The 23,816-nt window shown below is 43.5% G+C and overlaps 1 protein-coding gene and 1 pseudogene across 11 annotated transcripts in view; one reads left to right on the top strand and one right to left on the bottom strand.

The window, feature by feature from the left end:
- The window catches only part of CCSER2 (coiled-coil serine rich protein 2), a 232,450-nt gene that overhangs the window by 105,511 nt on the left and 103,123 nt on the right, over positions 1 to 23,816 (top strand). For all 10 annotated transcript variants that reach the window (XM_080687687.1, XM_080687684.1, XM_080687683.1 and 7 more), the window contains one exon: positions 22,672 to 22,762. In XM_080687687.1, the coding sequence (XP_080543813.1) occupies positions 22,672 to 22,762 (91 nt within the window). The remainder of the gene's footprint in view (positions 1 to 22,671; positions 22,763 to 23,816) is intronic.
- On the bottom strand, positions 7,442 to 8,878 carry LOC308234400 (interferon-induced protein with tetratricopeptide repeats 1-like; annotated as a pseudogene). The gene has a single exon. The product of its transcript is annotated as an interferon-induced protein with tetratricopeptide repeats 1-like (transcript).

Here is a 23,816-nt window from a genome sequence, read left to right as displayed (position 1 = left end):
GTTTGAATGCTACAGAATGTTTAGATTGATATCAGACCACAGTTCACTATAGAACAATCACAGATGGTGACTCCCAAGGGAGCAGGTAGCCTGCTGGACTGGATGAAAGCTGCTGTGAAGTTTGTTTACCTGAGAAGAGGGACTTCTTTCTCCTATAAATGCTATTTGGAACACCCCAGATGAAGTGGCCGTATATTTTATAGCAAGCCATGCTGAATTGGCTTTATGATGATTGGGACATTCATCTACTGAATATGCCCCTTAACCAGGTCATGGTAACTGGTCTGATTAAGGGGGAGGGCTTTTACATGGGTACACCATGTAACTATACTGCTGTAAAGCCTGGTAACTGTCCAAGGAACCTTATTAGATTTGCTGCCTCAGTTTCCCTTATAGGTATTAAAGGTGCAAAAAATAAAATAAAAAATAGAGTCATTAACAAGGAAAAGGGAAAGAGAGGGGAGAACCAAGGGATTCATCTCATTAGGGATCAATGTGTATTAAGAAATGGGATAACTATTTTGTAAATTGATGAGGTTGAAGCAGTGGTATTAATGAGCACCGCTGAAGACTGAATGTACTAATGGGAGCCAATGCTGAGTTCCCTAGCATTAAAGAGCCCTAAACAACTCTATTTATACCACTTTGGAGGAATTGAAGAAGCTGAAAGGCAAAAATAAAAATGAGAAATGGATGTGGAGTCAGCTGGGACAATGGGTTGGTAGATTAGTTATGATGAAGATTGACAGAAAGGCCAGGGTCCCTTGGCGCTTTCTCTTCCCCTCTGGGGACCTAAGGCCTTATGTATATGAGTGGGTAAAATGGTCACTGGGTATAGAAGAGACTTTGCTGGACTCCTTGACACATGTGCTTTGGTATCAAAACCTTTTGATGTCCTAACGGGCTACTTTTAGATTGAGAGAATATAGAAATGCATGGTTGTTGGGATTAAGATGAAAGTTCAGATGAAAATTCGCATGTTTAAACAGGCTTTATGTGAATTGGATGGTCTTCTTTACCTGAATGTTTTATGAAAAAGGCTCTTATGCCATACCTAGTATTATAAAACCAAAACCACTTGCAGTCTTAATGGAGGCTACTGTTAGAAATGCAAGGGGTATGGGATTATTGTCCTATGAAGGTTACAGAACAATTCCACCACCAGCAATATAATTACTGAAAACAACTTGAAGATTTAAACATTTTTTTCCTACTTGAAATAGTTTCTCTATGAATGGTTATGCCATGAACTTGATACACAGTTAGGTTCTTATCTATTTTAATTTTAAGGATTTATTTAAGCATTATTTGTAATAGTATAAGATTAGAAACAACTCAAACATCTAAATAAAATGTTTTACATAAGAATAGCATATTGCAGAGGCAAGGTAGGCAAAGGGATATGAATATTTAGATTTTTGTTCAAAATTTTTAAATTTATTTTTATTGCATTTTTTTCAAAAAAAATAACCATATACAGAGTGGGCAAAAGCAGGTTTACAGTTGTTCATATGGAAAATAATACAATAATTAATAAATAATACAAGAACAGGTTCTTTTTTGTGCACTTACAAATATAAACATACTTTTGCCCACTGTGTGGATGTGTTTGCCTCTCCTCAGCTTCTAAGCATATACATTATGCTTTTGCTATCCTATAAAATAAAGAGGTAATATGCAAATTAACCCTCACACCCTCACAAGATGGCTGCCTACAACCAGGCCAGCAGCGGGGTTAGTGAGGGATGACCAAACAACTGAACAGCAGGCTGCGTGGGGCGACCAGGCCAGCCGGGGGGGCAGTTGAGGGCGACCAGGCTGGCAGGGGGGGCAGTTAGGAGTGACCAGGCCAGCAAGAGGGGCAGTTGGAGGTGACCAGGCTAGTGGGGGGGGGGCATTAAGGATGAACAGGGTGTTGGGGGGGGGTGTAGTTAGGAACGACCTGGCCAGCGGGGAGGGGCCAGTTGGGGGCGACCTGGCTGGCAGCAGGAGGCAGTTAGGGGCGACCAGGCCAGCAGGGGGAGGGACAGTTAGGGGCAACCAGGCAGGCAGGAAGGTGAGCGATTAGGAGCCAGCAGTCCAGGATTGTGAGAGGGATGTCCTCCGAGGGGTCCCGAATTGGAGAGGGTGCAGGCTGAGCTGAGGGACCCCCCCCCCCAGTGCATGAATTTTGTGCACCAGGCCTCTAGTCTATATATAAAAGCTCAGCGACCAGAATGGTGGAACGACCAGAACGACTGGTGGCTATGACGTGCACTGCGGCAGCTAACCAGCCTAATCCGGACCCTGATTGGCCCCCCCCTGCAGCTGACTCGACCCCTGATCAGCCCCCAACACCCTGATTGGGGGCAGGGCTGGTGGCCAACTGCCTGCGGCCTCTCCCCCTCATTTGCCCAGCTGGATGGGCCCCCATTGGGGTGGGCCAGATGGCAGTCAATTAGCATATTCGTGCACTGAGTCTCTAGTTACAAATAATTCTTTAATAGCATGGTCTTTTAGTATTTGGGGGATATACCCTGAGTGGCCATATTATTATGATCTCTGAACGCATAATAATCTGGCCACTCAATGTGTGTATATATATACACACACACACACACACATACATATATATACATATATATACGTATATATATATTAGAGGCCCGGTGCATGAATTCGTGCATGGGTAGGGTCCGGCCAGCCTGGCCAGGGGGAGAGAACATGGGCAGTTGGCCAGCCTGCCTGATGGTCAAACTCCTGGTTGAGGAGACAATTTGCATATTAGCCTTTTATTATATAGGATATACACTGAGTGGTCAGATTATTATGCATTCAGAGATCATAATAATCTGGCCACTCAGTGTATATGTAGACTTTTGATATTGGGTCAAGGTTAAATGTACATATATGTAATTTTCTGAGATATTTGAGCAATATTTTTTTTTGGAAGCTCTTTTTGGGGGACCAAATTTATATAACATAAAATTAACCATTTTAAATGGAACATTTTAGTGGCATTTAGTGGCACATTTGCAATATTGTGCAATCACTATCTCTATCTATTTGTAAAACATTTTCATCACCCCAAAGTAAATCTGTCCTCATTAAGTACTCACTCTCCTTCCACCAATCTGCTTTCTGTCTATTTGAATTTACATATTTTGGATATTTTATAAAAATGGAGTCATACAAATATATGACCTTTTGTGTCTGACTTCTTTTACTTATATTTTTTAGGTTTATCCATATTATAGCATGTATCAGTAGGTAGTCCATTACTTTTTAAAGCTGAATAGCATCCCATCATATGTATATTCCATTCATCCATTGATTGGAATATGGGTTGTTTCTAACTTTTGCCTATTGTGAATAGAGCTGCTGTGAACATGTGTATACATTTATTTGTTTGAGTACCTGCTTTAAATTTTTGAGGTATATATTGGAGTGAAATTTCAGGGGTAGGTAGTAATTCTGTGTTTAACTTCCTGAGCAACTGCCAAACTGTTTTCTATAGCAGCTGAATTATTTTACATTTCCACCAGCAATCCTATCTAATAAAGAGGGAATATACTATTTGACCATTATGCCCTCACAAAGATGGTGGCACCCACAGCCAATAAGGAGGGAATATGCTAATTGACTGCCACGCCCTCAAAGATGGCGGTGCCCACAGCCACAAGATGGCGGCGCCCAGTCCCTCAGCCCTGCCGGGGTGCCAGGCGCGTGGCATGGCCAGGCCCGCCTCTAGGCGGGTCCAGCCATTCTGCACGCATGCCTCTGGAGTCCCCCAGTGCCCTCAGTGCCCCAGCCACTCAGGGCCGGCCCGAGGCATAGGCAAGCCTCAGATGGTGGCTACCCAGCCACCCAGGGCTGGCCTGAGGTGCAGGGAAGCTTTGGATGTCGGCTGCTCAGCTGATACCCGAGGCGCAGGCAAGCCTCAGATGGCGGCTGCCCAGCCAATACCCGAGGCACAGGCAAGCCTTGGATGGCGGCTGCCCAGCCGATACCCGAGGCACAAGCAAGCCTCAGATGGTGGCTGCCCAGCCCCCAGGGCTGCCCGAGGCTCAGGTAACCAGGGCCGGCTGAGGCTTGCACTGCCGGCATTGGCAGCAGCAGAGGTGTGATGGGGGCATCGCCTTCCCCTGATCGGTGGGTCGCCTCCTGCCCCTGAGGGCTCCCGGACTGTGAGAGGGGGCAGGCCGGGCTGAGGAACCTCCCCCTCCAATGCATGATTTTTCATGCCCCGGGCCTCTATTATATATATAAGGCTTCCATTTCTTTACATCTTTGACAACACTCGTTGTTTTTCTGGCTTATGTTTTGTTTTTTAAATTATAGCCATCCTACTGCATGTTAAGTGGTATTTTATTGTAGTTTTGACTTACATTTCCCAAATGAATAATGACCTTGAGCATCTTTTCATGTGCTTGTTGATTAATTGTATATCTTTTTCAGAGAAATGTCTACTCAAGTCCTTTGCCATTTATTTAAAAAGTGGTTTGTGATTTTATATATTCAGATAATAGACTTTTATCAGATAAAGATGATATGCAAATATTTTCTCCCATTCTGTGGTTGTCTTTTCACTTTATTGTTAACTATAGGCCCGTTGCAGGAAGATTCCTGCAAGAATAGGGCTTCCTGCAGCCTTCTCCCCCACCCTGCCTGCTTCCCTCCCTTCTCCGCAGCCCCACCTGCTTCCCTCCCTTCTCCGCCACTCCGCCTGCTTCCCGCCCCACTTGCTTCCCTCCTCCGCAGCCCTGCCTGCTTCCCCGCCACCCCACTTGCTTCTCCGCAGCTTCGCTCCCTTCTGCAGTGCTTGGCTTCCTTCTACGCTGTCTTCAGTCTTCACTCTGCGCCTGGATATGCAAATTAACCGCCATCTTGGTTGGGTTAATTTGCATACTCGCTCCTGATTGGCTTGTGGGCGTAGAGGAGGTATGGTCAGTTTGCATGTTTCTCTTTTATTAGATAGGATGTCCTTTAATGTACAAACGTTTTTAGTTTTGATGAAGTCCGATTTATTTTTTGTTTCATTGCTTATGCTCTTGATGCCATAGCTAAGAATTCATGTCCAAATCTAGTTAAGAAGGTTTACCTGTATGTATGGTTCTTATATTCAGGTCATTGATCCATTTTGTGTTAGTTTTTATATATGATGTGAAGTAATGGTCCAACTTCATCTTTTGCATGTGGATATCCAACTCTCAGCACTGTTTATTGAAGGGACAATTCTTTCTTTATTGAATGATTAGAGGCCCGGTGCACGGATTCATGCACTGGTGGGCTCCCTCGGTGTAGCCTACAGAGATCAGGCCGAAACCGGCAGTCCAACGCTGCCTGCTGCTCCTATCTGCTGCTCCTGCTCATCCTGGCCCTGCTGCGCCTGCCGTCACCCCACCGCTTGGTAGGCTTGCTGCCACTTCTCTTTGGTCTCCAGGCTATGGCGGCAAGCTGTGAGCCCTGTGTCTGGCGCCCCTTGGTCAGCTGAGCGGCGCTTCCACTGTGGGAGCACACTGACCACCACGGGACAGCTCCTATGTTGAGCGTCTGCCCGCTGGTGATCAGTGCGCATCATAACTACCGGTCAGTCATCCAGTAGTCCAGTCATCTGGTCAACCGGTTGCTTAGGCTTTTATATATATAGATATTGGCACCCTTGTCAAAAATCAGTTGGCTATAGATGTATATGTTTATTTCTGTTCTCTTAATTGTGGTCTATTGATTGGTATTTCTGTCCTTTTGCCAGTAGCACACTCTTTTGATTATTCTAGTAATCTGTTATCAATGGTTTTGATTACTTGCCACAAGGGTAAATTTTGAAATCAAGAAGTGAATTCCTCCAAATTTCTTTTTCTTTTTCAATGCTGTTTTTGGTAGTTGGGTTCCCTAACACTTCCAATGTGAATTTTATGATCAGCTTTTTCATTTCTGCAAAAAATGCCATTCGCATTGTGAAAAAGATTGCATTGAAAATATAGATTACATTGTGTAGTAGCTGTGTTAACATTAATTTTTCAATCCATGAACAAAAATGTCTTTCCATTTATTTAGGTCTACTTTAGTTTTTTTCAACAATGCTTTATAGTTTTAGTATATATCTTCTTGGTTAAATTTATTCTAGGTACAGTTGATCCTTGAACAACATGGGGGTTAGGGGCACTGACCATGCTCACAGTCACAATTCGCATGTAACTTAAGTCAGCCCTTTGCATACACAGATTCCCAACTGCAGATTGAAAATACAGTTGACTTTGAACAACATAGGTTTGAAATGTGTGGGCCCACGTAAACATAGATTTTTTTAAAAACTTTATTATTTTTTTCAATTGTAGATACTATTACAGATGTCCCCCATTTTACCTCCCTTTGCCCCCTTCTACCCAATCCGTCACCACATTATTGTCTGTGTCCATGGGCTATGCATATATGTTCTTTGATTAATCTCTTCCAGCTACCCCCTGCCCTCCCTGAGATCTGTCAGTCTGTTCCATGTATCCATGCTTCTGGTCCTATTTTGTTTGTCAGTTTATTTTGTTCATTGGATTCCACATATAAGTGGAGATGATGTGATATTTGTCTTTCTCTGATTGGCTTATTTTGCTTAGCATAATACTCTCCAGATCCATCCATGCTGTCACAAAAGATAAGAGTTCCTTCTTTTTTGCAGCCAAGTAGTATTCCATTGTCTAAATGTATTTAATGCAGATTTTAAAAATCTATGTATAACTGGATTCACACAGTTTGAGCTTGCTTTATTCAGGGGTCAATTGTATTTTATTCTTTTGGATACTATTGTAAATAGAATAATATCCTTACTTTTCTTTTTGCATTGTTTCTTGGTCATATAGAAAAGCCTCCACTGATTTTTTGTGTTGTTCTACACATGCTGGGTTTGAGTGTTGTCTTAGTCAGATTGGGCACTATACCAAAATACTGTAAACTGAGTGTCTCAAACAATAGACTTATTTCTCATAGTTCAGGCTGGAAGTCCAAGATCAAGCTGTGGCGGATTCAGTTCCTGGTAAGGGCCTTATGCCTGGCTTTCAGACAGCTGCCTTCTCATTATATCCTCCTGTGAGAGAGAGAGACAGTGTGTACTTTGGTCTCTTTCTCATCTTATAAGGACACTAATCCCATCATGGGATCCTCACCATCATGATCTTATTTATTTATTTATTTATTTATACTTTATGTAAATGAGGTGTTTTATTTGCTACAAATATACTTAACAAACTGTTATTTCTGTTACATAACATTCACAGAGACATGGTTTATGTCTCTCTTCCTTTCTCACACATCCAAAGGCATATATATTCTACTTCACTCTTTTTTGAATACAAGTAGTATTTTATCAGGCTTGAATGATTGTTCAAAAGTTACATGTTTCTGAAAGCAGCAAGCAGAAATGATTAACGTAAAATCAAATGAAATGTCAAAGTGGTCCATATTTCAGCTCCTAAGGAGCATGTCCCACAGGGTTCTCAAAGTCAGCAGCCAGCCTCAGGGCCCACTCATAGTACTCCAGGGCTTTATTCATTTCTCCTTTCAATTTGTAGGTGAACCCAAGGATGCTCAAGCTTTCTATGTCTACTGTGCTTCTTTGAAGTTTCCTTAAAACCACTTTCTCCAAAGAACTGATACTTCTGTCTCTTACAGATGATGGTTTTTCTATTTTGATTGCTTTTAAATAATAGATAATTGCATCGACTTCAGATTTCCTTTGAAATTCCAGAAATCGACCATAGCGGAAATATATCTCTTGCATATTTTCTTCTTCAGTTGATTTCATGCAGAGCAGTTTTTGATAAGCGTCTTCAGCTTTTCTGTTGTTGCCTGCCTGTACGTACATATCTGCTAGGTGTATATAAACAATTTCAAATGTTGGCTTTTGTTCCAGAGCAAATTCAAAATGAGATATGGCTAATTTTGTTATTCTGTCGATATTTTCTCTATCCCGTCCTCTAGGCTGCCAGTTTGCAGCTTTGTTTATTAGATAAATTTGTGCTCTGTAGCAAAGCCCTATCTGGTGATGCAGGAAGGCAGAGGAAGGTGTTGCCTGCAAAGCCATTTTTAAGAGCTGAAGAGCTTTATCTAAAGAGCCTTTTTTTCAGTAAAACTTGGCCGCATATCGAAAGACATAAGTCTGCGAAGACATGTTGGCCAGTGCTTCTTCAATGTACTTTTTTCCCTCAGCTTCTTGTCCTATATCCTGAAGTTTCACGGCAAGGAGAGCCTTAATATATGCATCTTCTGGATTTAGCCTGGTGGCTCGTTTTAGGGGCTGCACACAAAATGCCTCACCAGCATGTGATGTTTTGTTAAAGCCATCCAGACGAAAGACAACAATTGCATACCCAGTGCTGAATTCAGGGTTCTCAGGCTCCACTTCCAGAGCCTTCTCAAAGCAGGCTTTAGCCCGTTCATAATTCTTTCCTCCACATTTCAGCAAGGCCCATCCTTCCGCACAGTCCATCTCAGGGCATTCCATTGTGTAGCAGGAGGGGCTGGCAAACTTTTTGCAAGTGTTCTCTACCTTGTCCAGGTAAATCTGGGCTTCTGTCAGTCTGTCCATGTGGTAATACAGCCAGGCATAGTTGCCCCAGGTAACCAGCTTTATCGCTTCTGACTGGCCAGCATGTTCTGCCTGCATTAAGTCTTCAGCTTCTTTCAAGCTCTCCAAGGCTTCCTTATTCTGGCCATTCAGGTGTTTCACATAGGCCAGTAGGTTGTGTATTCCCACATTGAATTTTGTGTCTAGGAACTCAATTTCATCAAAGACCCTGTTTTCTAAATCAGACAGTTCAGTGTCTTCGATGAGCAACTTCCATGTAAAGTGACATCTCAACTGTTCCAGCCTAGCTTGGACCTGATCTTCATCAGCATTCATACTCATGGTTGCTAAGAATTTAGGCAGCAATTTGCAGTGTTTTGGTTACTGGATGGGATCCACTGAGATCGGACCAGCCTGTCTTGTAGACTTTCAGGTCCATGATCTTATTTAAACCTATCCTCCTTCAGCGTATGAATTTGGCATGGAGAGGGGCAAACATTCAGTGCATAATAAGTGTTAATGAGCTATTGAAGTTACTTGAATAGAGCAGGTCAGCAAACTATGTCCGGTAAACCAAATTTGCCCAACCATCTGTTTATTTCACAGCCTGCCAACCATGTTTTTTTACATTTTAAGTGATTACACTTTATATCCTATATAACAAAACCCTAATAAGCAAATAGAAGGAATGACCGGTCACTATTATGCCTACTGACCACCAGGGGACAGATGCTCAACGCAGGAGCTGCCCCCTGGTGGTCAGTGTGCTCCCACAGGGGGAGAGCTGCTCAGCCAGAAACTGGGCTCATGGCTGGCGAGAGCAGCGTTGGTGGCGGGAGCCTCTCCGCCTCCGCAGCAGCGCTAAGGAACAGTGAGCAGGAAGGCGGTAAGGTGCGAGGGGTCCAGGACTGTGAGAGGGATCCCAGACTGTGAGAAGGCGCAGGCTGGGCTGAGGGACTCCTGCTCCCCCCTCCCCCACTCAACGAATTTTAAGTTCAGCGCCTCCAGTGATTATATAAGTACCTAAAAAACATATTCAAATTTGTCTGTAGGCCTGCAAAGTTTAAAGCATTTACTTCCTGTCCTTTCAAAATGTTTTGCTAACACATGGAATAGGTTATGATTTTTGCTTCCTTGCCCTTACCAATCTGCTAATGCAGAATTATCCTGTTTTATGTTCTAGAGGCCACATTTGCCTTTTCTTTGATTGTCTCTGACTTTGGCTTTGTTTTTGGTTGTCTCTGACTTGCCAGACTTAGATATCCATCTGAAGTGCTCTCCTAGCAGGGCAGTTACCATGCTATAAAGAAATGCCTGAGGGGAGACAGCCTGGAGGGTGGTGGTGACTTGGTTAAATTAACATTTGTTAAATGGAACTCTGGGGTCTTGGATGGTGAGCCCCAATTCAACAATAGACCACAAGGAAAAGTGACAGAAGTTTATTATGGTCCTGGAAGAAATACACAGCCTGCCTCAAAGGCCCTTACCGGTTCATAGGTGAGAATGGCAGGACCTTGGGCACCTGCCTTTATTAGGGTCTGTGGCTGAAGTGTTTTGGGGGCTAAGGCTGGGTGCGTCAATTCAAACCAAAAATAGCAAGGTTTTGGTAAGTTCCATGGGAGTCTTATTCAAGGGGTGCACAAGGGGAGACTTGCTCACAAGGGCTGCTGGGATGTCATTTGTGACTTAAAGGCTGTTATCTGGGGCATGAATTCAGGGGAGGGATTAGTTTGAGTTCAAGGCCCCTGCAGACTGCTTGGCCACACAGAATGGATGCCAAGACAGCAATATAGAGTAGTTTAGTTAAACACTTGACAAAGATAGGGATTGTCTTTATGTGCTGAGAATTGTGCCTTATATATATTGGTTTTTATCTGTGTTGAGTTATTGAAAGCATATCTTTGGTTGCTTCATGAAGAACAGGGTTAACTCCCCTACCCCAAAATTTGTTTGGATGTCAAGACAAGTGGTGCCACACATATGCTAAGAGGGTGTGAAAAGATTTCTTACTCAGATAATGAGATTTTTCTGGGGAGAGCATAGCAGACACCCAACCAGTCTAGACTGGCTTGAGTGAAGGCAGGAGGGGCAGGTAGCTCTAGTTTTTATTGTGGTTAGGGGACAACTGGGCTGAGGGGTCCTCACAAGCAGGTCTGCATGGTTTGAACTTTCTTGTTGATGCTAACATAGATAGACTTTTTCTAACATGAAGTTTTGCTTATTATAAAAGCACTATGTCCTTATTACAGAAAAATAAAAAAGGATATAAAGAGCATAAGCACATATTATCTCACAATATGGAAAATTATAAAAATTTCTTTGGTTTATCATCATTCAGATATTTAAATGTGTTTTTCAGCATTAAAGATGGGGTCATATTGTGCATATGTAATCTGCTTCTTCCACTACCCCATTTTACAAAAGAGCTTCTTTCCATGTGATTGATAAAATTTCTTGAACTTTCTACTGTTAACATAAAAAACCTTTGAAACTTGTAAAGAATTTTCGTGAGTTTATTTGTGAAAGATGAGACAGAGGGCCGAAAACCAGGACTACAGGCTATATTAGAGGAGAAGGACCCTGCTGGGCTGTCTCGCAAGGGGAGAACAGCAACACGTGCAAAGGTGAACACGCCTTTTGAGGGGAGGAATGGAAAGGGATGGGGCTTAGGGTACTCGGCACATGCTGATTGGTGGTTTCATATAAGGCGCATGATTAGGCACTTAGGTACTTAGGAATCAAGAGCTTAGGGTATTAGGCAGGTGCTGATTGGTGGTTCAATGTATAGTCCATATAAGGTGCCTGGTTAGGTGCTCAGGAATGTCCAGGATGCAGGTGCAGGTTACATCATACTCCTTCCACCAGTTGGGGAAGGGAGGATCTGTCATTCCAGGCTTTTGGTAATATTTAAAAAAATTGAGAGTCTGGGCAAGGTCAGGGGGTGAAGGTCCGTCTTCCATAGCTACTTCCTGCTGAGAGGGGACGTCGTCAGGGGCATCTACCTGGGGTCTCAAGGATTCTGGTGACATAGGTGTCTCTAGGTTTTGAATTCAAGGCCAGATAGATCTCTTCCACCTTCTGGTTGGCGAACGCCTGCATTCTGTTCTACAAAAAACTAGTGAAACAGTGCATGAGACAGGGGCCAAAGAGCAAAATTAAAAGAATAAATACCAGTGGGCCTAATAGTGGGAGGAGCCATGGGGTAAGTGAGCAAAAAACAGGTAGTGTGTTCCGTGCTGGAAGAGGGGTGCAGCAGCATGATTTCCCCAAGAGACTGGTTGGTGAAGTCTCGAGAACGATCCTGTTGAGTCACTTGGGAGGTAAAAGCTGGTCCTGAGGCTGCCACAGCATCACTTGTCTGCTTTTGCTGCTTTTCTGGGCCTGGAGCTGAAATACAACTGAGACCCAGATGTTATTTTTAGGGGGGGAAAGAGTAGGGGTCTCAGTTGCCTTACTAGTGATAGAATAGGTTACCCTGGAGGTAAGGTTCTTGCTTTCCCAGTTTTGCCCCTTGCTGGGCATCCACATGTTTCTTGTAGGTCCTGAGACAGGGTTTCAAAATAGGTAGAGCAGTGGTTAAGCTCCCTATGGCAGTTCCAACCCCTGCTTTGATGCCAAGGGTTATGAGGAGAGGGGTTATCTGGACTCCTCTTTTGTGTCAGATATGATGGGTTACCGGGAGTGGTAAAGACTGATTATTGGGGCTGCATCTACATTGGGTGAGTGATAGATGAGAGTACAGGTTCCTGTCCAGCATATGGGGCGACATATGTATGTGTTTTCCCCACAGAGGAAGAAAAATCCCTGATCATGGAGACAAGCTGAAAAGTGTAAGGGGAAGAGGTGGGCTAAAGGGTATGAGATTCTTTTTCCTAGTTCTGCACTCCAAGCTGAGAGGGTAGTTGCCATGGCACTACCAATAAGGGGTGACAGATGAGTGTTTAAGATTGTATTGCCGTGAAAGTGGGAGGAAATGTTAGAATGGGCTGTTATCCAAGGGAAAAGAGAAAGGGAAGGAAAGGAGCAGTGCAAGATGAGGCTGGAGAAAAGGCCGAGGGAGGATGGAGTAGGCCCCTCAGTCTGTTTCCAGGCCTCTAGCCTCTTGGATTCAAAAGGGCTGCTTTTTTTCCTAGAGATAATGATCTCAGTTTCTGATAAGCCTGTGCAGTCAAGAAAGTTGTTCTTCGAGAAGGGTGGAGTTGGGGGGGAGGGGCGTGGGGTGAGAAGACTCTGAGGTCAGAGCAGTTGTCAGAGCAGTAGAGGGGTGAAAATGTTGGCCTTGGGATCTAAAGGCTCAGTGAGGGGGTCCCTTCACCATGTCACATCATAGAGGGGCTTTGCAAGAAGACTAAAGTTGTGAACCCAGTGGCGAGAGTACCCAGTGAGCCTGAGAAAGGAGAAAATTTCTTGTTCAGAGGAGGGGACAGTCTTAGAGGAGATAAGGCGTTTAGTCCAAGGAATGGCTCTGCCTTGTGGGGTGAGATAGTGAAACTGAGGTAGGTGACTGTGGTTTGGAACAACTGGGCTTTATGAGGGGATGCATGGTAGCCCTGGCTGGGCACTGAGGTAGAATGAGAAAAGATTGAATGGGGGAATTTAGTAAGATGCAGTGTAGAGGTGAGGTGGCTAATGGCTGTGAGACTAATCCGTCAACCCCCATAATAGAGACTGAGGAGTGGACAAGGGTCCCAGCCAATTCGGAGAGGGCAGAATAAGTGGCCCTAGTGTCGATTAAAAAGGAGATTGGCTCACCTGCCACCACAGTCGTTACCCGAGGCTCTGTCCTGGTGATGTAAGTCTGTGGGGCCCTGTCAGGGCCTGGGCAGCTTCTTCGGTGGCCAGTCCCAGGAGGTCTGGGAGCTCCAAACCAGGTCCAGAGGGTGGCCATGCTGGACTGGCTGAGGCCTGAACCGGAGGGGCCAGACTACAGTCTGATTTCCAGTGGACTTCCCTTCCATACCTTGGGCAGGGCCCAGGCGGGGGTCTCGGGTTTGAGCAGAACTTGGCTGAGTTTCCTTCCTTGTTGCATTTGAAGCATGGGCCCGGAGGAGGCTTAGCCCCTGACTTCCCTGCAGTTGGAGGACCAGCACTTTGTTTGGGGTTCATGAGAGCGGTGGCTAGGAGCTGGAAGACCTCCTACGGGGCCTCAGCCTTGGCCTGATCTCACCTTTGTTTTTGGATTTGTGTCTCCTCATCTCTATTATTAAAGACCTTAAAGGTCAGGTTAACGAGGTCTTTTGAGGGGTTTGTGGACCTGTATCCATTTTTTCAAGTTTGTGGCCTATGTCGGGGGCTGATTGGGATATAAAATGGGTGTTTAGAAGAAGGGCTCCCTCTGGAGTGGTGGGGTTTACGGTGGTAAATTTCTATAGAGGAGGACAGGGGGACATAGATGTCATGCCAAGTCAGGACATAGGACTGGGTCAGGCTCCTTAGTAAAGGTGGTCAGGTCAGTGGAAAAAAACCTGAGATGCCTCTCAATCTGTGTGAGGCTGGACATAGAGAATGGGATATGGACTCAGAGTATGTCCTTAGTTCCTGCTGCCTCCCTCAGGGGTAGAATGGACTCGGGAATAGAAGAGGCTGTTGAGAAGGCAGTCTTTGGGTGGCCTGAGAGTGAGTGTTTGATGGGAAAGGCTGTTTTGGAGCTCACATTCTCAGGATTTGGGCTCTCAGGGATTGGGGAGAAGATGGCTGCTGGTTAGGAGGGTCTAGGTTTTGGGAATCTACTGCAGGTGAGGGAGAAGATGTATAAGGGGGTGGAGGTTGGTGGGAGAGGTGGAGAGGAATGATCGACTGGGTTGAAAGTGTCAGAAGACAGAGAAAGGGGCTGAGGACCAGTTTGAGGGGGCGAAGGGGACTTTGCAAGGAGGATCTGATGGGTGGAACATGAGGAGCAAAGCGAGGGGTGGGAGCAGAGGAAAAAGAAAGCCTGTTCGTAGGGATCTCTGAGGCCTCCCTGTCTGGTGGCAAACATTATCTAGATCTTGAAGGATATTGAAATCGAAAGGGCCGTTTTCAGGCCACTGAGAGCCATTGTTGAATTTATATTGTGGCCAGGTAGAGCTTCTTTGGTTTGATGTAGCCAGAAAGACCAAGGGTCGAGAGATTGGCGAGGACACACCCTAAGGGTGTGTTACGAGGGGGTTTGGATTGAGAGTTCTCCATAACTGGAGGGAAGGGCTAGCGGAAGTTGAGGAAGGAACAAGGAGCGACCTCCTGTTCCCTCAACCAACCTGTAGAGAGAGGGGGCCAAGAGAAGGTTCCGAGATCGTCACCCCGAGACACCTTTCCTGTGGAGTAGAAGAGAATTCCTGGCTAGGGGTGCCTGGGTTTTCGTAGAACGAGTAGCCGAGTAGACGGGAAACTCTGAGACCCTAATGCCCCTCCAGGTTACAGGGAGCGAGAAAACAAAAGGGGGGGAGTTGGGAAAGTCCCTGAAGCCTACCGGTGGGAGGGAAGCAACAAGATCCCTGTCCTGGTCTGGCAGGGTTCGAGAGAGGGTCCGGGGCAGGCCAATCAACTCAGAACTTTACCACCAAGCACAGCCAGAGAAGCTCGGGGCTTGATTCGGGGTTCGTCCACGCTCCAGTTCACCTCTCCTGGGTTTCGGCACCAGAAAGAGACCAATCGGGAGGCGAAAACCAGGTTTGCAGGCTTTATTAGGGGAAAGAGACCTGCCTGGCTGTCTTGCAATGGGAGAACAGCAACCCGTGCAGAGGTGAACTCGACTTTTGAGCGGAGGAATGGGAAGGAATGGGGGCTAGTGTACTCGCTGCACGCTGAATGGTGGCTTAATGTATGGTCTATATAGGAACAAGGGCTTAGGGTATTTGGCAGGTGTTGATTGGTGGTTCAATGTATAGACCATATAAGGTACATGGTTAGTCACTCAGGTATTTCCGGGCTGCAGGTTACGTCATACTCCACCCACCAGTTGGTGGAAGGGAGGATCTATCAAAAACAAATGTAGAGTTTCGTTATTAGAAGTTGAACCCTGTGAGCAGTGGTGGCCATGCTCCTGTAGCTGATTGGTAAGTCTTAGTAAGCCCTGCTCTGGCCTTAGACCAGCCGTGGGCAAACTACGGCCCGCGGGCCGGATCCGGCTGTTCTATCCGGTTCTCTTGCTCTCCCCTCTGCTCCTTTACTTGAATTTATATTAGTTCACACAAACACTCCATCCATGCTTTTGTTCCAACCCTCCGGTCCAGTTTAAGAACCCATTGTGGACCTCCAGTCAAAAAGTTTGCCCACCCCTGCCTTAGACAATGAGGTCCTATTTCCTCTGATTCTTTGTTGTGTCCTTAGTTGTCAGATGTGGCCTGGGGCACCCAGCCTCATCTTGTTTCACACATACTCATGCATATAGAATCCCCAAATGTTTTTACATAGAATATGATTTTGGGGGTTTAAATTACATAAGTCATAATGCTTATTGCAGAAAGTAAGAAAATATAGGTACTCTGAACAAAAACAAAAAAAGAAGAAAAACCCTATAATTCTAAAATAGAGGTTTCCCTTGTTTTGGTTTCCTTCAAACTTTTTTTCTATGCATATTATAAAAAGTTTTTCTTTCATACAATGGATAATTTAATGGTCATTAACACAGAGTATTAGATATCTAATTTTTCTTTAAGTTAACATCTAGACCTTTTCAGTGAAAGAAATGTATTTTATCTTTTAAGGTGAAAAATATCTTGTGTCCATACTGATACTTCCCACTTATATTCAGGGACATAGAGATTTTATTAATTTTACTAGAGGCCCGGTGCATGAAAATTCATGCACTGGAGGGGGGTGGGTCCCCGGCCTGCCCCCTCTCACAGTCCAGGAGTCCTCGGGTGGGAGGCGACCCGACGATCAGGGGAAGGCGACACCCCATCACACCTCCGCTGCTGCCACTGCCAGAAGTGCAAGCCTCGGCCGGCCCTGGTTACCTGAGCCTCAGGCAGCCCTGGGCGGCTGGGCAGCTGCCATCCGAGGCTTGCCTGCGCCTCCGGCTGGCCCTGGGCAGCTGGGGGACTGAGGGGACTGGGGGACTCCAGAGGCAGGCGCGCACTTGCCACCCCAGCGGGGCTGAGGGGACTGGGTGCCGCCATCTTGTGGCTGTGGGCGCTGCCATCTTTGAGGGTGTGGCAGTCAATTAGCATATTCCCTCCTTATTGGCTGTGGATGCCACCATCTTTGTGATGGTGTGAGGGTCAATTAGCATATTCCCTCTTCATTAGATAGGATTATTTTAATTTCATTTTTCCTAAGATGAGAATCCACTTCTTAACAAACAACAAAACAACTTCTTGTCTTTTATATACAACCACCTCAGAATGACACCAGTACTACCATTTGTTAGGGTCACCAAAGGAGAAACGCATGAGGCCAAAAGGGGTAAAGAATTATGAATTTATTAGGTCATCTGGGAAACCAAAATGGGACCAGTACCCAGAGAGAGGGAGTCAGAGATTGTAAAGGACTCTAGGCAGGCTTTTTCTGGGCGGAGAATTCTCTGGGCGGGTCCAGAGGGGAAAGATAATGGTCTTAGTAAGTGGAATGTGGTCTTAGCCAGTGGAATGTGGTCTAAGCCAGTGGTCAGCAAACTCATTAGTCAACAGAGCCAAATATCAACAGTACAAAGATTGAAATTTCTGACTCCTGCGCATGGGCCATGAAGTTTCAGTCACACTGTACGTGCGCGCCTGCACATGGTATTTTGTGGAAGAGCCACACTCAAGGGGCCGAAGAGCCGCATGTGGCTTGCAAGCCGCAGTTTGCCGACCACTGGTCTAAGCAAAAGGGAATGTCGGTTGTGAAGTGGTCTAAAGGTCAGTTCCCGTGGGAGGGGATGTCTACTCAATTATTTGATCATACTTGACACCATCCATATTATATTTACAGGAAACAGTTTGATCCCCCCCCCCACACACACACACACACATGAGATAGTTTCTGAGTGTTATGTCATCATCTTGATACACAATTAGGTTCATTTATTTCAATTTACTTTTTGACTTATAAGGGTTTATTGAAACTTTTTAAAAATATATATATTTTATTGATTTTTTACAGAGAGGAAGGGAGAGGGATAGAGAGTTAGAAACATCCATCAGCTGCCTCCTGCACACCCCCTACTGGGGATGTGCCTGCAACCAAGGTACATGCCTTGACCAGAATCGAACCTGGGACCCCTCAGTCCACAGGCTGATGCTCTATCCACTGAGCCAAACTGGTTAGAGCTGAAACATTATTTAATTTTTTTAGCTCTTTTTCTTTCTTTATTGATTAAGGTATTACATATGTGTCCTTATCGCCCCATTGCCCCCCTCCCCCTCAACTCATGCCCTCACCCCCCTGTTGTCTGTGTCCATTGGTTAGGCTTATATGCATGCATACAAGTCCTTTGGTTGATCTCTCCCCCTTACCCCCACCCTTCCCTACCTTCCCTCTGAGATTTGACTGTCTAACCGATGCTTCTCTGTCTCTGGATCTATTTTTGTTCATCAGTTTATGTTGTTCATTATATTTTATAAATGAGTGAGATCATGTGATATTTATCTTTCTCTGCCTGGCTTATTTCACTTAGCATAATGCTCTCCAGTTCCATCCATGCTGTTGCAAATGGTAAGAATTCCTTCTTTTTTACCGCAGCTTAGTATTCCATTGTGTAGATGTACCACAGTTTTTTAATCCACTCATCTGCTGATGGGCACTTAGGATGTTTCTAAATTTTAGCTATGGTAAATTGTGCCGCTATGAACATAGGGGGTGCATATATTCTTTCTGATTGGTGTTTCTAGTTTCTTGGGATGTATTCTTAGAAGTGGGATCACTGGATCAAATGGGAGTTCCATTTTTAGTTTTTTGAGGAAACTCCATACTGTTCCCCACAGTGGCTGCACCAGTCTGAATTCCCACCAGCAGTGCACCAGGGTTCCTTTTTCTCTGCATCCTCTCCAGCACTTGTCGTTTGTTCATTTGTTGATGATAGCCATTCTGACAGGTGTGAGATGGTACCTCATTGTTGTTTTGATTTGCATCTCTCAGATGATTAGTGACTTTGAGCATGTTTTTATATGTCTTTTGGCCTTCTGTAGGTACTCTTTTGAAAAGTATCTATTTAGGTCCATTGCCCATTTATTGATTGGGTTATCTTCCTTTTGTTAAGTTGTATGAGTTCCCTGTAAATGTTGGAGATTAAACCCTTATCAGTGATAACATTGGCAAATGTGTTCTCCCATGCAGTGGGCTTTCTTGTTGTGTTGTTGATGGTTTCTTTTGTTGTGCAGAAGCTTTTTATTTTGATGTAGTCCCATTTGTTTATTTTCTCTTTAGTTTCCATTGCCCTAGGAGCGGTATAGGTGAAGAAATTGCTTTGGCATATGTCTGAGATTTTGCTGCCTGTGGATTCCTCTAGTACTTTTATGGTTTCCCATCTTATGTTTAAGTCCTTTTTCCATTTTGAGTTTATTTTTGTGTATGGTGTAAGTTGGTGGTCTAGTTTCATTTTTTTTGCATATATCTGTCCAATTTTCCCAACACCATTATTGAAGAGACTGTCTTGACTCTATTGTATGTTCTTGCCTCCTTAGTCAAATATTAATTGAGCATAGTGGTTTGGGTCGATTTCTGGGTTCTCTATTTTTTTAAAAATATATTTTATTGATTTTTAGAGAGGAAGGGAGAGGGAGAAAGAGAGAGAGAGAAACATCCATGATGAGAGAGAATCATGGATCGGCTGCCTCCCGCACACCTCCCACTGGGAATCGAGCCCGCAACCCAGGCATGTGCCCTTGGCTGGAATCAAACCTGGGACCCTTCAGTCCGCAGGCTGACGCTCTATCCACTGAGCCACACCAGCCAGGCCTGGGTTCTCTATTCTATTCCATTGATCTATATGTCTGTTTTTGTGCCAGTACCAGGCAGTTTTGAGAACAGTGGCTTTTTAATATAGCTTGATATCTGGTATTGTGATCCCACCTACTTTGTTCTTCTTTCTCAGGATTGCTGTGACTATTCGGGGTCTTGTTTTTTATTTTTTATTCCAGATGAATTTTTGGAGAGTTCATTCTAGGTCTGTGAAATATCCGTTGATATTTTAATGGGGAGTGCATTGAATCTATACATTGCTTTGGGTAGTATGGACATTTTAATGATGTTGATTCTACTAATCCATGAACATGGTATGTATGTTCTTCCATCTGTTTACGTCTTCCTCTCTTTTTCAGTGTCCTGTAGTTTTCCAAGTACAGCTCTTTTACCTCCTTAGTTAAGTTTATTCCTAGGTATCTTAATTTTTTTGGTGCGATGGTAAATGGGATTGTTTTTTTAGTCTCTCTTTCTGTAAGTTCACTATTGGTGTATAGAAATGCCATAGATTTCTTGGCATTAATTTTGTGTCCTGCTATATTGCTGAATTCATTTATTAAGTCTAATAATTTTTTGATCGAGTCTTTAGGGTTTTCTATGTACAGTATCATGTCATCTGCAAATAAGGACAGTTTTACTTCTTCTTTTCCAATTTGGATGCCTCTTATTTCTTCTTCTTGTCTGATCTCAATGGCTAGTACTTCCAGTACTATGTCGAATAGGAGTGGTGAGAGTGGGCATCCCTGTCTTGTTCCTGTTGAAACATTTTTTAAAAATATATTTTATTGATTTATTTTACAGAGAGGAAGAGAGAGGGATAGAGTTAGAAACATCGATGAGAGAGAAACATCGATCAGCTGCCTCCTGCACACCTCCTACTGGGGATGTGCTCACAACCAAGGTACTTGCCCTTGATCGGAATCGAACCTGGGACCTTTCAGTCCACAGACTGACACTTTATCCACTGAGCCAAACCGGTTAGGATTTGAAACATTATTTTTAAGAGCAAAAGATTAAAAGAACCCTGTCTGTTTTTACCCCAATTAACATCTTTCCATATCTATAAATATATTTTTATTATCTTTTAAAAATAATAACAATATTCTGTTGTATGACTATATCATACTTTCTGTTTAACCATTTTTTTATTGTTGGACTTTTAGGCTATTTCTACTGTTTTGCCATTCTTAATAATGCTGCAATAACCATACTTATACATATGTTTTCTGCATGTGTCTATTTCTAAGGCATAAATTTTTAGGAAGCAAAAATTTACTTTTTTTAAAAAAAACTGTTAGCTAAATTTTGACTAATTGTCCTCCAGAAAATTTATATGAATCTAATCCTATCTGATTATATATTATTACTAGATTCCTCTCAACTGTGTTAAGTCAACTGGTGTTAGCATTCTTTCCTACATCATATTTATTCATTGTTTAATTTATATTTACTTTATGGTCTGCCATATGGCCTTTGCCAATTTTTTTCATATTCATATTTTTTCTTGATTTTTAGGAAGACTATGTATTAAGGAAAGCAAATCTTTCACAATTGAAATAGGTTTTATGAAATACCTTTCTTGTAACAGGGTTAAATAATTATCCAGAGCTTTTTTAAAAAAATAATTACAGTTATTCGAGTTATTTTTAGTTCTCAATAGATCCTGGAAGGACCTATTTAAACACAAAATTGAAAAGATTTGCATGGCATACCTGAGATAGGGAACAATTCTGATTTATTGTTATCATCTATAATAAAGTAGATAAAGTCATTTAAAATTTTGTGGATTTGTGATCTTCTTACATACATATGCTAAAGAAAGATCTTGCAGTATTGAATCCATTCTTGGATTAAAAGGATCCACTAGTGGGCTATAAGTCAAACTAAGTTTGTTACCTTACACTTAGTTTTGTTTATTTAGTTATTTAGACTTTAGAACAAGGGTCTTTGAAAGCAAAACATCACTTTTTTAACGATAGATGATAGCTAGTGAGATTGCAAATAGAACACAGAAGGGGCTGGTAATAGCCATTTGACTACTCCAATCCTATTATAGAAAAATAGTGAATTAAGGCAAAGCAAGGAGGTAGTAGTGGTGCTAAAGGTAGTAGTAGGTAGCTTTGGCACAAGAAAGGAATGGAGTAATCACAGGGTTAAAGGATTATTTTGTTATTTTTACATAAATTGTCCAATCCCTAGAGATAATAAAACAAAACCTCCCACACCAAATATGAATAAGATTTGGGAGATTCTTTTTTGTAAAATTGAACTTATTTACTATCTAATAAAGGGGGAATATGCTAATTGACCATCACAACCTCACAAAGATGGAAGCACCCACAGCCAATAAGGAGGGGATATCCTAATTGACTGCCACGCCCTCAAAGATGGTGGCGCCCACAGCCACAAGATGGTGGTGCTCATTCCCCTCAGCCCCGCTGGGCGGCAGGTGCGCAGCATAGCCAGGCCCGCCCCTAGGCGGGTCCAGCTGTTCCACGCGCTTGCCTCCAGAGACCCCCAGTCCCCTCAGCCCCCCAGCCGCCCAGGGCCAGCCCGAGGCGCAGGCAAGCCTTGGATGGCCTCTGCCCAGTCACCCAGGGCCAGCCCGAGGCTCAGGTAACCAGGGCTGGCCGAGGCTTGTGCTGCCGGCGATGGCAGCAGCAGAGGTGTGATGGGGGCATCGCCTTCCCCTGATCGCCAGGTCACCTCCCGCCCCTGAGGGCTCCCGGACTGTGAGAGGGGGCAGGTTGGGCGGAGGGACCCCCCCTCCAGTGTATGAATTTTCATGCACCGGGCCTCTAGTTGGTTAACAGATTATATAGGTTTAAGGTGTACAATTCTATAGTACATAATCTGTATATTAGATAGATTTCTTGTGTTCATATCCTGTTTTGGCCAATTATTTAGGCTCTCTGTGCATTAAATTCATCATATATCATATGGGAATTGTACTAGTCACAATATCATAGGGTTATGTTATAAATAAATGAATATTTGTAAAGTGCTTAGAACAATATCTTTCAGTGTGTAAGTTTTTCAAAATAAAAATAAAAGTCTACTGATGGGGAGGAAGACTAGGAAAAGGATACAAATAGCTTAATCAGGTAAACCAGTTGAGTCTATTTTTTTTTATTTAAGAAATTTTATTTCTAAAATCTATTCTTAATGCACAAACATTGAGTCAATTCATATTATCATATATTCATGTTTTCAGAACTAATGATTACATACATCCTGGAACTAGGTGGTAGCATTTCTACTGCTTTTGTTCACAGGATATTCTGAATAATCTTGAATCATGTGATCTGGAGGAGGATGACCTTATGCTTGATGTGGATCTGCCTGAGGATGCATCTCTTGAAAATGGTAAGTGGGGACAGTATTGAACCTTCAGAGGCATATAGTTGAGTTATTTGACGATAAGCCAATTTGATATTTGTTATTTACAGACTTCCTAATCTCAATAGAGGAAGACTTTTTTTTTTTTTTTTTTTTTTTGTCGGGTTCCAGGACCAATGATCACCAGCTGCCCAAGTACCAAAACATTATGCTTCCGAAGTCTCTTGATGTTGATTCTGCACATAGAGCAATCAGGCTGCTCTACGTGAGCCACGCACGGCAGAAGCCCTTTTTTTGAGGAAGACTTTTTAGACTGAGAATCTTAAGTGATGTTAAATAAGTTCATTGCAAATTTATTTAAATGTTTAAAACCTGATTTTGTAGATAGGTCTTGGTATAATTCTGTATGATGCAAGAATACTGTATACCTATTCCATAAAGTAAGTGGTAGGTAGGATTTGGCCTTTTTTTTCCTTATATACATACCCAATTTGTTCTCCCTTTATCTTATTTTGATTCCACGAAGAAGGACGTTTAGAGAAACAGATAGCATTTGACTTGAGAAATATCAGTAAAATATCATGGTTGATAAATATTTTAAAAAGATTAGTCCTGGGAAAATTGTAACCTGAATAAATTATTCTATCATTTTAATTACCAAGTCCAGTTTTTCTTCCTCTGTAGACCCCAGTAACTGCTGGAGTAGGGCTTTAGATAATCCATATGCAAAAGGGGCCTGGGTGCTCTTGCCCCCACTGACTTAGCGTTTGCAGGATTGCTATCTTAAGGATTGGTCAAGGACCAGAGACCAGCCTAGGAAAGCCCCTGGGACACAGGTTGAAATGGGGATCCTCTTGGGAAGAGAAACTGGCTCCAGAGATCTTTCAGTCAACATTTGCCTGTTTTCTCAGGCCTCCCAGGGACCAGGGATGACTAGGGTGGAGAGGCTGGAAGAATGCAGGGATGTCTGAGGAAGGGTAGTTGTTTATTTTCAGTGTATCACTGAGGTACTAGGAGCCGGTTGCTGCTCATATTTGTCATATTGATCAGGCTTTTTGTGTGTGTGTGCTGCCAGGATGCT

Source organism: Plecotus auritus, assembly GCF_963455305.1.
Source record: "Plecotus auritus genome assembly, chromosome: 9".
In the NCBI taxonomy this organism is placed as follows: domain Eukaryota; kingdom Metazoa; phylum Chordata; class Mammalia; order Chiroptera; family Vespertilionidae; genus Plecotus; species Plecotus auritus.
Note: the sequence above shows the minus strand (reverse complement) of the source record. Positions and strands in the feature narration are given on the sequence as shown.